At 40.8% G+C, this 15,056-nt stretch overlaps 1 protein-coding gene across 1 annotated transcript in view; it reads left to right on the top strand.

Annotated features, from left to right (window-relative positions):
* The first annotated feature begins 381 nt into the window (after nucleotides 1-381).
* Nucleotides 382-15,056, top strand: part of LOC139406790 (collagen alpha-1(XXIV) chain-like) — a 185,092-nt gene continuing 170,417 nt past the window's right edge. Inside the window, exon 1 of the mRNA XM_071149826.1 lies at nucleotides 382-909. Within this exon, the coding sequence (XP_071005927.1) occupies nucleotides 854-909 (56 nt within the window). The 5' untranslated portion in view covers nucleotides 382-853. The remainder of the gene's footprint in view (nucleotides 910-15,056) is intronic.

The following is a 15,056-nucleotide window of genomic DNA, read 5'->3' as shown; positions in this document are numbered from 1 at the left end:
TTAAAAATAATGTTCAAAATAGTGTAGATATATGATTTAGGCAGCTATTATATTCGCTAGCCTATGTTCTGGCCACCCAATTATTATCTTAGAAAAAGTGTGGTATTAAAAAGTATAATAATGTAATGTAGCCTTGTCACAATGTAATATCACAACTTCCACTTCACTTCAATATATACTAGTATTAAAGGTTGGCTTATCGCCTTTGTGAGAGCATAGCGTTTAAATTGCATTTTTGTTACATTTAGGCTCTAACATAGATCATCAATTGCATAAATGGACGGGGCATTAATCAGATCTGTGATGTCACAAGTCAGTATTGGTGAAATCTAACACTAGCTGCTACTTGGGATGAATACGGATGGCTCCTCATGTATCAGTGCAAGTCAAGGCAAATGCAGAAACCGCAGCCTGGAGGTTAATAAGAAGCTCTCTACTCTCCCTGTTAGTTGGAGACCACTCAATAGAAAACATCAGACTCGGACAGCTCTTATGCGCACTGTAAATACCACATTTAAATATTGTAATTATTTGGCGCACTGCTCTGCTCTTCATACATTGATTAACATTTACAGTCACTACCAGCGTGCGCACCTCTTTGGTAGGTGGAGAGGAAATAATAATCACTCTCCGCGAACCCCAAAGCAAAGGAGTTGGGAGAAATTTTGAGTGAGTGGGAAAGCCGTGCTTGCTCGTTGGACTACATACAATGAAGAAATTCTAAGGTGGCAGTCCTTGTTCATTTACGCTTCCTTTGGCTGTATGTAACCAAGGACTATCTCATGAACCGGTATCCTCTTGCGTGAAATTCTGTTTTCACCTAGAACTCTGCTTCCTGGACAAATGCATACAAATGCATTTAGGAGCCCAACGGACAAGGAGTGGACACGTTTCTCCCACAGCAATAACGTGAGTAAGAAATGAGCCTCACGGAAAAATGCATAGCCTAAATGTAAAACTATTCGATTGTAAAATGCAAATAGAAATATAAGTAATGCAACATAAATGGATATGTAGTATGAAAAGTGCAAGTTAACCAATTATCCTTGACCAAACAGAGGTTACACTTGCCTGTTCTGACAGGTCTGTGAGAGGAATCAGCTGAGTTTATTTAGCTTGTTGGCATTTTTCCATAAACTGTGGAGAGTGCGCTGACCAGCACCAGCCTATAATAGCAAGTAGGCTTATGTGAAGCAGAGATTGTAACTTGGTCGACACAAAAGTGAAACAATCGTTTCGGCTCAATTGGTTGTTAAATCGAATCGTAGGCTACATTAATTCATTGGGTGATAAATTCAGCGTTTATCTTGTTGCGAACTAGCATTCAGCCAGCAGTCGTGGCTTTGACCTCTCCAACAGTCATGTTGCATGCACAATTGATCTACCAGGTAATCCTGTAAACCCGGTTCTGGCTGCAACCCAGTTCCATCCTTCCCTCATTGCAAAGCTTAGTTTTGTTTGTTGGTCTTTTGTCACATAGGCTACAAGTAGTTTATTAACAGTTTTGTAAAATTTGGAGACCAAGTTGCCTTGCGCAACAATGATGGTGCGATTATCCGAGGCTTTTTTCAACAACCGGTCTTAACAAAAAGTTTTACCTCCTTGGTATGGGCTAAACAAACATAAGGACATAATGCTTTATTATGTTCATATTTACATATAGACATGCTGTTTTTGTAGTGCTGTATCATTTGACTGGGATTGTGGAGTGGTGTAGAAATTCACATGCTCTTGGAAGACCACAGAGCATGCAGAACAGAGGAAGTAACGTTGGCAAGACGTATGTTGCCAATGAGTCTTTTTTTATTAAAATGGAACGCTATATGATTTAAAAGAGTAAAGCCAGATACAAAACACATTTACAAACAGTGAGTGTGTGTATTGTTAATTTGCCTTTGCAAAAGTATGTATGGTTCTTCTTCTCCCTGAGACAAGTAAAGTGTAATTTATAGTAAGGTTATTATAGTTTTGTTTTATACTATTTTTTATTTCTCTTTGTTGTTCGATTTTTATTTTGAATTCAGTTAAGTTTTTGTTAGTTTTCAGACCTGATTTGCTAGTTTTTATTTAGTTTGGGAGATACCTGATATTTTCCTCCCCCCCAAAAATACGACACACACACACAGTCTTGTACAGCTAACCTTGTGAGGACACACAATTCAGTTCCATTCAAAATACTATTTTTTTCTAACCCCTAAACCTAACCCATACTCTTACCCTAACCCATACTCTTACCCTAACCTTAACCTAAACCATACTTTTTCCCTAACCTTAACCCTAAAACCATACTCTTACCCTAACCTTAACCCAGAAACCTTAACCCTAAACCTAGCTCCTAACCCTTAACGTAATTCTAATTCTAACCTTAACCCTAAACCCCCTAGAAACAGCATTTGACCTCGTGGGGACTAACAAAATGTCCCCATTAAGTTACATTTTTGTTTGTTTACTATTCTTGTGGAGACTTCTGGTCCCCACAATAATAGTAAAACATGTCCACACACACACACACGTCTAAGGCACTGCATCTCAGTGCAAGAGGCATCACTACAGTCCCTGGTTCGAATCCAGGCAGTATCACATCCGGCCGTGATTGGTTGTCCCATGGGGCGGCGCACAATTGGCCGGGGTAGGCAGTCATCTTTACTGACTTGCCTAGTTAAATAAAGGTCACACACACACACACACACACACACACACACACACACACTGACCAAAAAGTTATTTTGTTGGAATTTAGTTATGTCCCCATATTTAAAACCTATTTCTTTAACTTACTTCCGGTTTCATTGTTCATTTTTTTTTAGTCATTTCATTCTCAACCAGGATTTCATCTTACATTCAGCAGTGAGGTTTCAGCTCTGTCTGTCCGTTGCCTCTCTTCCTCGTTGCGCTCTGTCACTGTGTCCATTTCCATCTTGTCCAGCTGTGTATGTAACATTTCACCTAAACCCTGTTTCTTGTCTGCATCGAAGTGGCGGTCCTTGTACCTAGCATCGAGCATGGTGGGGACACAATAAAGAGGCTCAGAGAGAATACCACCGAATCGCTTGTTCACATCCTCAAGTACATTTTTAAGTTAGACCATGGGGTTGTGTCGGCAGTTTTGTTGAGCAGGCGTTTCAATGCCATGACAGAGGGTATCACGTCTGCTGCAGACGCAGTTGATGAGCTTATTTCTCAATTCAGTTGTTTGAATGGCGCTAGGAGTGTGTTCATGTTTCAAACATGTTCTCAAATGCCATTGAAATGGCAGCAGCGGTATGAGAACCAGCACATTCTTGAGCATGCAATACGGTTTTCCTCAGTACGAAATCCTCGTCGACCCACTGTGCTGTCAGACTCAGCATGCTCATGGGGCTGACATCGATGGTCCAAATGTCAGTCGCGACGCCCATAGCAAGTAGCGTAATGAATTCCATTATCTTGGCGTTATCGGATTTCGCTTTTGAGTTGTCTCGCTGAAATTTTCTTACTCTTTCAAATGACTGCTCAACTTGAACTTGTTTAGTTGATGGAAGTGTGCGCTTAGTATTTCTCGGCTTTTGTTCTGTGTAGCGCTGTATTTTTCATGGCGTCCTCACATTATCTACTTATGTTATCCTTTTGTGACTAGGGGGCAGTATTTTCATTTTTGGAAAAATAACGTTCCCGTAGTAAACGGGATATTTTGTCAGGACCAGCTGCTAGAATATGCATATAATTGACAGCTTAGGATAGAGAACACTCTAAAGTTTCCAAAACTGTAAAAATATTGTCTGTGAGTATAACAGAACTGATATTGCAGGCGAAAGCCTGAGAAAAATCCAATCCGGAAGTGCCTCATGTTTTGAAAGCGCTGCGTTCCAATGCGTCCCTATTGAGCAGTGAATGGGCTATCAACCAGATTACTTTTTCTCCGTATTCCCCAAGGTGTCTACAGCATTGTGACGTAGTTTTACGCATTTATGTTGAAGAATACCTGTAAGCGGCTACATTGCGCAAGTGGTCACCTGATGCTCCCAGAGTGATTCTCGCGAAAAATACTGAGGTAGCCATTATTCCAATCGTTCCTACTGAAAAACCAATTGTCCCGGTGGATATATTATCGAATAGATATTTGAAAAACCCCTTGAGGCTTGATTATAAACAACGTTTGCCATGTTTCTGTCGATATTATGGAGCTAATTTGGAATATTTTTTGGCGTTTGTGACAGCAATTTCCGGGCGATTTCTCAGCCAAACGTGAAGAACAAACGGAGCTATTTCGCCTACAAAAATAACCTTTTTGGAAAAAAGGAACATTGGCTAGCTAACTGGGAGTCTTGTGAGTGAAAACATCCGAAGCTCATCAAAGGTAAACTATTTAATTTGATTGCTTTTCTGATTTCCGTGACCAAGTTACCTGCTGCTAGCTGGACAAAATGCTATGCTAGGCTATCGATAAACTTACACTAATGCTTGTCTAGCTTTGGCTGTAAAGCATATTTTGAAAATATGAGATGACAGGGTGATTAACAAAAGGCTAAGCTGTGTGTCAATATATTTCACTTGTGATTTTCATGAATATAAATATTTTCTAGGAATATTTATGTCCGTTGCGTTTTGCTAATTAGTGCCAGTCGATGATTACGCTCCATCATGCGGGATGGGGAGTCGCTAGAGGTTAAATATGTATGCACGTCAGCTTTGACATCGGTTTTGCACATCAGCGTTAAACTAGACATCGGGCCGATGTTGCCACTTCTAGCTAATATCGGCCGATTCCGATATGCTCGCCGATATATTTTGCATCCCTAGTTTTTTTTGTGCTTTTGGGATGTCACTAGCCTTATGACTCCACACCCTTTTTGATTAGCTGAGGTGATTTGGTCAAGAGTGAGATTCTCTATCTAGAAACAATTTATCCTTGATTGGGATTGGAAGTATTGGAAACCTTGAACACTCAACTTAATTATCATCCCCCAAAATGTCTCAAACACATTTTCTTGAAGAACAGTGTAGATGCAAAGTTTGGTAATTGAACGACAGTTTGTGCTGTGTGTGCTGAAATTCTGTTACCAAACTTTGCATCTGCACTGTTCTTCAAGTAAATGTGTTGTTGTAAAGATTTCAGTGAAAATTGTTAAAAGTAGACCGTGTGCATAGAGTTGTGTGGTTTGTTTAACTTTGCAATAATTGGTTTTTGTTTGACATGCATTTTAAGATAAAATCAAAGTCTCAGCATCACTTTATCGCTCACTCTATTACTGTGGAATTGCCCAAATACAAAATATAGACTTACAGTTAGGTCCCTTATGGAAAAACAGATGATTTTACATGTGGAAAATTGCATGTGAAAATGTATTTTTGAAACACTTCACATGACATTTCCAACTAGCTCTCACAGTCTCACATCAGAATTAGACATTCATCCATGTTTCTCTTTAGTCCAATTTCGAAGTTGTTGTAAACGCGTTTAAGGTTAAGGCATTAACTCAGAATGGTTAAGGTTTGGGATAAGCTTAAAACAAAAATCGAGAAAACCACTTTGTCAGTGGATTTGTACATGCACCCTTTGGAATCAGAGGCAGATGCTCACGTGAAAGTATGTGGCTCTGGAACACTACACATGCGGAAACAAAAATAGTGTTTTCAACATTGCGTATGTTTAGTATGTTTTATTCAACGTGTCCTCACCTGGAGTTTGAACTCACAACCTCTTGGTTCAGTGTTCCGATCTTTCTGCTACACCACCTTGCCTTTGTTAATACATTATTTCAGCTGGATTCTTACACTTTGGACTTCAAAGTGAAACTCAGTTTTCTGAAAAATAAACTAAAGAAAAACGATTATATTCATCATAGCTATTCAGGAGTAACATGGAAACAGAATAATATAGCCCACCGACATTAGACAACTACACAGGAAAACCTAAAATTGCTGAAATAAGTATATTAAAATCAATAATGAGAGAATAGTCAGATGACTGGATAATTAAAATAGCAGTGCAGGTGGCACACTTTTGCTAAGTGCAGAGATGTATTATAGGTGATGATTGTGTATGCAAATGCTACATACAGTGCATTCGGAAAGTATTCAGACCCCTTGACTTTCCACAATTTGTTAGTTTACCACCTTTTTAAAAAAAAAATATTACATCGTTTTTTCCACTCATCAATCTACACACAATTCCCCATAATGACAAAGCAAACACAGGTTTTTAGAAATCTTTGCAAAAAAAAAAGAAATATCACATTTACATTTACATTCAGTCCCTTTACTCAATACTTTGTTGAAGCACCTTTGGCAGCGATTTCAGAATCTAGTCTTCTTGAGTATGGCACTACAAGCTTGGCACACCTGTATTTGGGGAGTTTTTCACATTCTTCTCTGCAGATCTTCTCAAGCTCTGTCAGGTCGGATGGGGCGCATCGCTGCACAGATATTTTCAGGTTTCTCCAGAGATGTTGAATCAGGTTCAAGTCCAGGCTCTGGCTGGGCTACTCAAAGAAATTCAGAGACTTTTCCCGAAGCCACTCCTGCATTGCTTTGGCTGTGTGCTTAGGGTCGTTGTCCTGTTGGAAGGTGAACCTTTGCCCCAGTCTGCGGTCCTGAGTGCTCTGGAGCAGGTTTTCATCAAGGAATTCTCTCTACTTTGCTCTGTTCATCGTTCCCTCGATCAAACATCCCCACAGCATGATGCTGCCACCACCATGCTTCACCGGAGGGATTAGAGGTCGACCGATTAATCGGAATGGCCGACTAATGAGGACCGATTTCAAGTTTTCATAACAATCGTAAAACTATTTTTGGACGCCGATTTTGCCGATTTCATTTTTTATTTTTTATTTTAAATGTTACAAGTCAGTTAAGAACACATTCTTATTTTCAATGACTGCCTAGGAACGGTGGGTTAACTGCCTTGTTCAGGGACAGAACGACAGAGTTTTACCTTGTCAACTCAGGGATTCAATCTTGCAACCTTACAGTTAACTAGTCCAACGCCCTAACCCCCTGCCTCAAATCAAATCAATCAAATCAAATTTTATTTGTCACATACACATGGTTAGCAGATGTTAATACGAGTGTACGAAATGCTTGTGCTTCTAGTTCCGACAATGCAGTAATAACCAACAAGTAATCTAGCTAACAATTCCAAAACTAATACCTTATACACACAAGTGTAAGGGGATAAAGAATATGTACATAAAGATATATGAATGAGTGATGGTACAGAGCGGCATAGGCAAGATACAGTAGATGGTATTGAGTGCAGTATATACATATGAGATGAGTATGTAAACAAAGTGGCATAGTTGAAGTGGCTAGTGATACATGTATTACATAAAGATGCAGTAGATGATATAGAGTACACTATATACATATACATATGAGATTAATAATGTAGGGTATGTAAACATTATATTAGGTAGCATTGTTTAGCCTCACGAGGATTCTGCCTGTTACGCGAATGCAGTAAGAAGCCAAGGTAAGTTGCTAACTAGTATTAAACTTATCTTATAATAAACAATAATTTAATCACTCATAATCACTAGTTATAACTACACATGGTTGATAACATTACTAGTTTATCTAGCGTGTCCCGCGTTGCATATATTCGATGTGGTGCGCATTCGCGAAAAAGGACTGTCGTTGCTCCAACGTGTACCTAACCAAAAACATCAATGCCTTTCTTAAAATCAATACACAGAAGTATATATATTTAAACCTGCATATTTAGCTAAAAGAAATCCAGGATAGCAGGCAATATTAACCAGGTGAAATTGTGTCACTTCTCTCAGGGTATATGGAACATTTTGGGCCGCCTGGCTCATTGCGAACTAATTTGCCAGAATTTTACGTAATAATGACATAACATTGAAGGTTGTGCAATGTAACAGGAATATTTAGACTTATGGATGCCACCGGTTAGATAAAATACGTAACGGTTCCGTATTTCACTGAAAGAATAAACGTTTTGTTTTCGAGATGATAGTTTGCGGATTCGACCATATTAATGACCTAAGGCTCGGCTCATATGTGTGTTTTTATGTTATAATTAAGTCTATGATTTGATAGAGCAGTCTGACTGAGCGATGGTATCCACCAGCAGGCTCGTAAGCATTCATTCAAACAGCACTTTCGTGCGTTTTGCCAGCAACTCTTCGCAATGCTTCAAGCATTGCACTGTTTATGACTTCAAGCCTATCAACTCCAGAGATTAGGCTGGTATAACTGATGTGAAATGGCTAGCTAGTTAGCCGGGTGCGCGCTAATAGCGTTTCAAACGTCACTCGCTCTGAGACTTGGAGGAGTAGTTCCCCTTGCTCTGCATGGGTAACGCTGCTTCGAGGGTGGCTGTTGTCGATGTGTTCCTGGTTCGAGCCCAGGTAGGAGTGAGGAGAGGGACGGAAGCTATACTGTTACACTGGCAATACGGTGCCTATAAGAACATCCAATAGTCAAAGGTATATGAAATACAAATCGTATAGAGAGAAATAGTCCTATAATTCCTATAATAATTACAACCTAAAACTTCTTACCTGGGAATATTGAAGACTCATGTTAAAAGGATCCACCAGCTTTCATATGTTCTCATGTTCTGAGCAAGGAACTTACATGGCACATATTGCACTTTTACTTTCTTCTCCAACACTTTGTTTTTGCATTATTTAAAACAAATTGAACATGTTTCATAATTTTTTTGAGACTAAATTGATTTTATTGATGTATTATATTAAGTTAAAATAAGTGTTCATTCACTATTGTTGTAATTGTCATTATTACAAATGAATATTTTTTTATTATTATAATATAAAAAAAAATAATAATAAAAATAAAAATAAAAAAATTGGCTGATTAATCGGTATCGGCTTTTTTTGGTCCTCCAATAATCGGTCGACCTGTAGTAGGGATGGTATTGGCCAGGTGATGAGCGGTGCCAGGTTTCCTCCAGACGTGACGCTTGGCATTCAGGTCAAAGAGTTCAGTCTTGGTTTCATCAGACCAGAGAATCTTGTTTCTCATGGTTAGAGTCCTTTAGGTGCATATTGGCAAACTCCAAGCGGGCTGCCGTGTGCCTTTTATTGAGGAGTGGCTTCCGTCTGGCCACTCTACCATAAAGGCCTGATTGGTGAGTGCTCCAAAGATGGTTAGCCTTCTGGAAGGTTCTCACATCTCCACAGAGGAACTCTTGAGCTCTGTCAGTGTGACCATTGGGTTCTGGGGTCACCTCCCTAACCAAGGCCTTTCTCCCCTGATTGCTCAGTTTGGCTGGGCGGCCAGCTCTAGGAAGAGTCTTGGTGGTTTCTCATTTCTTCCATTTAATAATGATAGAGGCCACTATGTTCTTGGGGACTTTCTTTTTTAAATTTTTTTTTACCCCTTTTTCTCCCCAATTTCGTGGTATCCAATTGTTGTAGTAGCTACTATCTTGTCTCATCGCTACAACTCCCTTACTGGCTCGGGAGAGACGAAGGTTGAAAGTCATGCGTCCTCCGATACACAACCCAACCAAGCCGCACTGCTTCTTAACACAGCACGCATCCAACCCGGAAGCCAGCCGCACCAATGCGCCGGAGGAAACACCGTGCACCTGGCCACCTTGGTTAGCGCACACTGCGCCCACCCAGGAGTCGCTGGTGCGCCATGAGACAAGGACACCCCTACCGACCAAGCCCTCCCTAACCCGGGCGACGCTAGGCCAATTGTGCGTCGCCCCACGGACCTCCCGGTCGCGGCCGGTTATGACAGAGCCTGGGCGCGAACCCAGGAACTCTGATGGCACAGCTGGCGCTGCAGTACAGCGCCCTTAACCACTGCGCCACCCGGGAGGCTTTCTTTGGGACTTTCAATGCTGCAGCAATTTTTGTGTACCCTTCCCCAGATCTGTGCCACGACACAATCCTGTCTCTGAGCTTTTGGTCTGGAGTGCATTAATTAATATCTGAGCAGTGCCAACATATACTTATTTTCTCCCAAGAACATATCCACACACTCAAAAATAAGAGTATGGTTACAATGTTGTGCCCTGGTTTACAAAAAGTTCAAAGGTACACATAAGGTACCTTCAGAGGTACACAGGAATTCACATGGTACTGGTCAGTGCCTTTTAGGGTACATGTGCAGACAATCTATTTCATGCCATGTCATTGTTGAAGACTTTCTGATTGACTTGTAGGGCATTCTAAAGCATTAATTATTTCCTTATAATGCATGTTATATGTGTACGGTAGAATTCAATGGCTATAGTTCATCCTTACATGTTCTGTTTGTGCTGCTTTTGAAAGCAAAAGTCTAATTGAAAACGTTATTGAATTTGATTTTCATAATGGCAAGCTGGTACAGATGGTTTGATAACCTAGTACTTCTGTTTGGTTACCACAGCAAATACTGTAGTTATCTAGTAAACTTGCTAGCTACTTCCGTAGCAGCTAAACACATTCTACCAGCAAATGAACACATTCAATGCAACTTCGTGGAAGGTCATTTCCACACCGCTAGTGCGTCGTGAAACACACCTTCTACGTCGTTCACTATATCCCATAGAATGCATAGCCCCTCGTTGATTATCCCTTACATAATGGTACATTTCTCGACACAATATTTTCAATGTACAGTCAGGTACAATCATTACTGCACTTTGAAATGTAGGCGGTGGCAATGTGCTGGGTTGGGCTCATTAGGATATTTGGGGACATGATGTACAATATGTTGTATTTGTGCCAGCCGTCAGTGGAAATGTTGTATGAGTTTACGTGGTTAGTGAAGGTTGAGCACCTCTTTTGACACTTGGTTTGGCAATCAGTGCAAGAACTTGTGACAATCAAGAGCTGCACTCTTAAGATGTCACTGTGTATTTTTCATGAGCTTAATATTCAATAACTTGCAGTCAGCTAGCTGCAACTCAGTTATTGTAAATGTCGCAATAACTTACTGTAGCTCATCTGTCACACTCACTGACCTGATGTTGTGGAAGGGAAGTGAGTATTACAAGGATATACTGTCGCAACTAGCTATAAATGAAATATTATGTCTCTTTGGTATCACATGTGCTTATGTCAGCCTTTAACAAGGCTGGAGAACTGACAGTGTACAAGTGTATGCTGAGTTTAGATGAGGGACACAAAAACCATCATACCAGTCGGCATAGCGGGACAAGAAAGCAAGAAAGATGGTGACGCCAACAACAACCCAGCACTATGGTATGCATTGCTATGGTGATTTCAGTAAACAAACGGTGCAACTCAACATCCAGTAGAAAACAACACTACGGCAGATAGTTTAAATATTTGAACTCTGTCAGCATGTTCCGTCTACTGTGGGGTGATGACATTCACCGTTTTGCACTCATTGAAAACAATGACATCCGGTTTACCGTCTATCATCTACCTCATACCATGTAAACACAGCATTAGTGTTACTGAACAGAATACAACAGAGCATATTTGCTGGGATGACATTCCCTCTCGTTGGAGACCAAAAAGAGCTTGCTGAAAGCCACGCCTCCAATATTCTGATAGGCTGCCGTGGCTACAGTATGCTGCCAATTAACAAGTAATGTTTGTCAACAGAAGAGTCAGCGAAGCCATAGTACGTTACTAGAATGTATTGCTAGTGGCAGCCAGTTGCCTGTAAGTTGTGTGAATTTTACAATAACTTATAGTTAAGTAAATACAAATTCACAGCAACAAGTTGCCCTTAATTTACCAGAGAATTCACTTCTTACAGTGCAACCTATTAATGACACATGCTCTAACAATGTTGACACAACAGACGGCATCAAGAGGTGCTCAACTTGCATTGTCATAACCATCAAACACTTAAACTGCTACAACACTTACACAAATACACATATATTTGACCATGTCCCCAAATATGCTAATGAGGCCCACCAGTACATTGCCCCCACCTGTGACCGTTCCTTATATTGTACCCCAGGGGAAAACACTGTATCCTAGCCATACACTTATTTTTTTAGTGTGTTAAAACCTGTTCCAAGCAAACCTGGTGGCGCTGCAGAAACACTGACGCACTCAACCAAGAGGCTGCAAATCCAAATCCCTGAAGCATTTGTGTATACTCTATGTCAAGTGTCCTTGAGCACTGCTAGTTTTACATTGATGTAATGTTGGTGGTGATAATTGGACAATTATTTACTTGATTCTGGGCAGCTTTTAGCAAAATGCAGGAATGTATTCCTGTCAATAAGTCTGAATCCATATTATAATGTCTGCTTCCAACTCACACTGTCAAACACGTAGATCCCCTGAACGCGGCTCACTTTCCAGCCCACTCCCCAGCTCACACTCTCAAACACATAGATCCTCTGAATGCAGCTCACTCTCCAGATCCCAATCACCATAATTCTGATCACCTGTTTACACACCTGTATGTCATTATCACACACTATTTAGTTATGTTCTTTGCACCCCATCATTGTGAGGTATTGTTTGTTTGTCTATTTGTAATGTAATCCTCCCGTGTATGATAGTTTTTGCCTGCCTCACTAACGACGCCTATTCCCTGCCTGTACTTTAGCCTATCGGATATCCTGTTATCAACCTATTGCCTGATCTCCCGGATGACATTACTAGCCTTTTCCCTGCCACTACTTTTCCCTTGTTGGTCTATGACCTTCTGCCTGCCCCCTGCCAGCTACTTGCCTCCTCCTGCAGTCCTTTACAAATGAAACCAGCTCTGTCTCCCATCGTGTTCATTACACATATCTCCATATGCTCTCAGACCTGGTGTTGTAGCAGGATATTTCAGGTTGCTAAAACCAAGAGGTTTTAAATCAAAATCCTAGATAAGGCTAGGGTCACAGTATGAAATAATATATATTTATATATATTTTTTTTTTACAGTAATTGAAATCAGAATAATTTTGCATACTGTCATTTAAAAAGAAATGACACCTTCAAGTTATTGTAAACAGTATACATTGCGAAATGCAACAAAAATAAATGCAACATGCAACAATTTCAACGATTTTGCTGAGTTAAAGTTCATATAAGGAAACCGGTCAATTAAAATAATTGAATTAGGCCCTAATCTAGGGATTAAACATGACTGGGCAGGGGCGCAGCCATGGGCGTGCCTGGGAGGGCATAGGCCCACCCACTTAGGAGCCGGGGCCACCTACTGCGGAGTAATGCCTGCCAATCAGAATTCATTTCCCCCCACAAATGGGCTTTATTACGGACATAAATACTCCTCAGTTTCATCAGCTGTCCAGGTGGCTAGTCTCGGATGATCCTGCAGGTGAAGAAGACAGATGTGGAGGTCCTGGGCTGGCGTGGTTACACATGGTCTGCGGTTGTGAGGCCGATTGGACATATTGCCAAATTCTATAAAACAACATTGGAGGTGGCTTATGGTAGAGAAATTAACATTACATTCTCTGGCAACAGCTCTGGGTGACATTCCTGCCGTCAGCATGCAAATTGCACACTCCCTCAAAACTTGAGACATCTGTGGCATTGTGTGACAAAGCTGCACATTTTAGAGTAACCTTTTATTGTCCCCCAGCACAAGGTACACCTATGCAATGGTCATGCTGTTTAATCAGCTTCTTGATATGCCACACCTGTCAGGTGGATGGATTATCTTGGCAAAGGAGAAATGCTCACTAACAGGGATGAAAACAAATTGGTGCACACAATTGGAGAGAAAGAAGCTTTATGTGCTTATGGAAAATTTCTGAGCTCTTTTATTTCAGCTCACGAAACATGGGACCAACACTTTACATGTTGCGCTTATATTTTTGTTCACTATAACCAGTTTTTGTATTGCCCTTGCTATAGCATCCATGTCTTACCTGAGGTGATTACCCTGCCATAGTAGATGACCACTACACAGTGTCTGTGATGGTTGAAGTGAAGTCTGAGAGTTTGTGAGAATAATGAAGTTACACGTTGGGTGATTTCATGCACTTCATGCACTTCATGCACTTCATTCATCCATAGCTCCTCTTTGGTAATCAGCCTTCCTCAAATGAATCTACTATATGGACAGCTAATGTCTATCCTAACACATTCCTAATATTGAGTTGCACCCCCCTTTGTCCTCAAGTCACTTAAGCACAAATTCTTATTTTCAATGACGGCCTAGGAACAGTGGGTTAACTGCTTTGTTCAGGGGCAGAACCACAAATCTTTACCTTGTCAGCTCAGGACAACTGGGTGAAAGTGTTGTGGTCAGATGAGACCAAAATGGAGCTCTTTGGCATCAACTCAACTATGACCCCATGACCCCAAGAACACCATCCCCACCGTCAAACATGGAGGTGGAAACATATTAGCTAATTTGTCCTGGGATATTAACATTGAGTTGTTATTTTACCTGAAATGCACAAGGACCGCTACCCCGACAATTAATCCACACATAAAACGGCCAACCAAATCGTTTCTAGTCATCTCTCCTCCTTCCAGGCTTTTTCATCGTTGAACTTATATGGTGATCGCATCTAAACTTTCATTGTATTACCTCGACAAACGGCAACAAAGTTCGTCTTTCAATCACCCACGTGGGTATAACCAATGAGGAGATGGCACGTGGGTACCTGCTTCTATAAACCAATGAGGAGATGGGAGAGGCAGGACTTGCAGCGAGTCTGCGTCACAAATAGGAATGACTTCTATTTTAGCCCTTGGCATCGCAGACGCTCGTTCGCGCTCGTGAGCAGTGTGGGTGCAATAATTGAATAACATGGATTTCTAAATGTATTTTGCGACGCTCGCGCACGCGACGTGTCTGGTCTGGTCAGCATGTTAGCGCTATGACAGACACAGTTAGTGATCCCTCTAAATTCTGGAAAACTGTTAATTCACTAAAGCGGGATCTAAGCAAGTATTTTAGACTCCGACATCATTACTGGAGAAGTTTATATTTGTGATGCCTTCAATCAGCATTCTATCTCAGCTGGTTTCAAATTTGAAATAAATCGTGGTCCTACTGTTCTTCCCACATACATCCTCCAGTTGCCTCGATGGATGGTCAGTCCACCTCACATGACTTTGGAAATGGTAGTCAGGGTTTATATTTTTGGAAACTCACAGAAACAGTAGTTCTTGCTGCCTTTATCAGCTATTTAC

The sequence above is a fragment of the Oncorhynchus clarkii genome, chromosome 4 (genome assembly GCF_045791955.1).
Source record: "Oncorhynchus clarkii lewisi isolate Uvic-CL-2024 chromosome 4, UVic_Ocla_1.0, whole genome shotgun sequence".
NCBI lineage: Eukaryota > Metazoa > Chordata > Actinopteri > Salmoniformes > Salmonidae > Oncorhynchus > Oncorhynchus clarkii.
The sequence above is the reverse complement of the archived record's forward strand: the minus strand, read 5'-3'. Positions and strand labels throughout refer to the sequence as shown.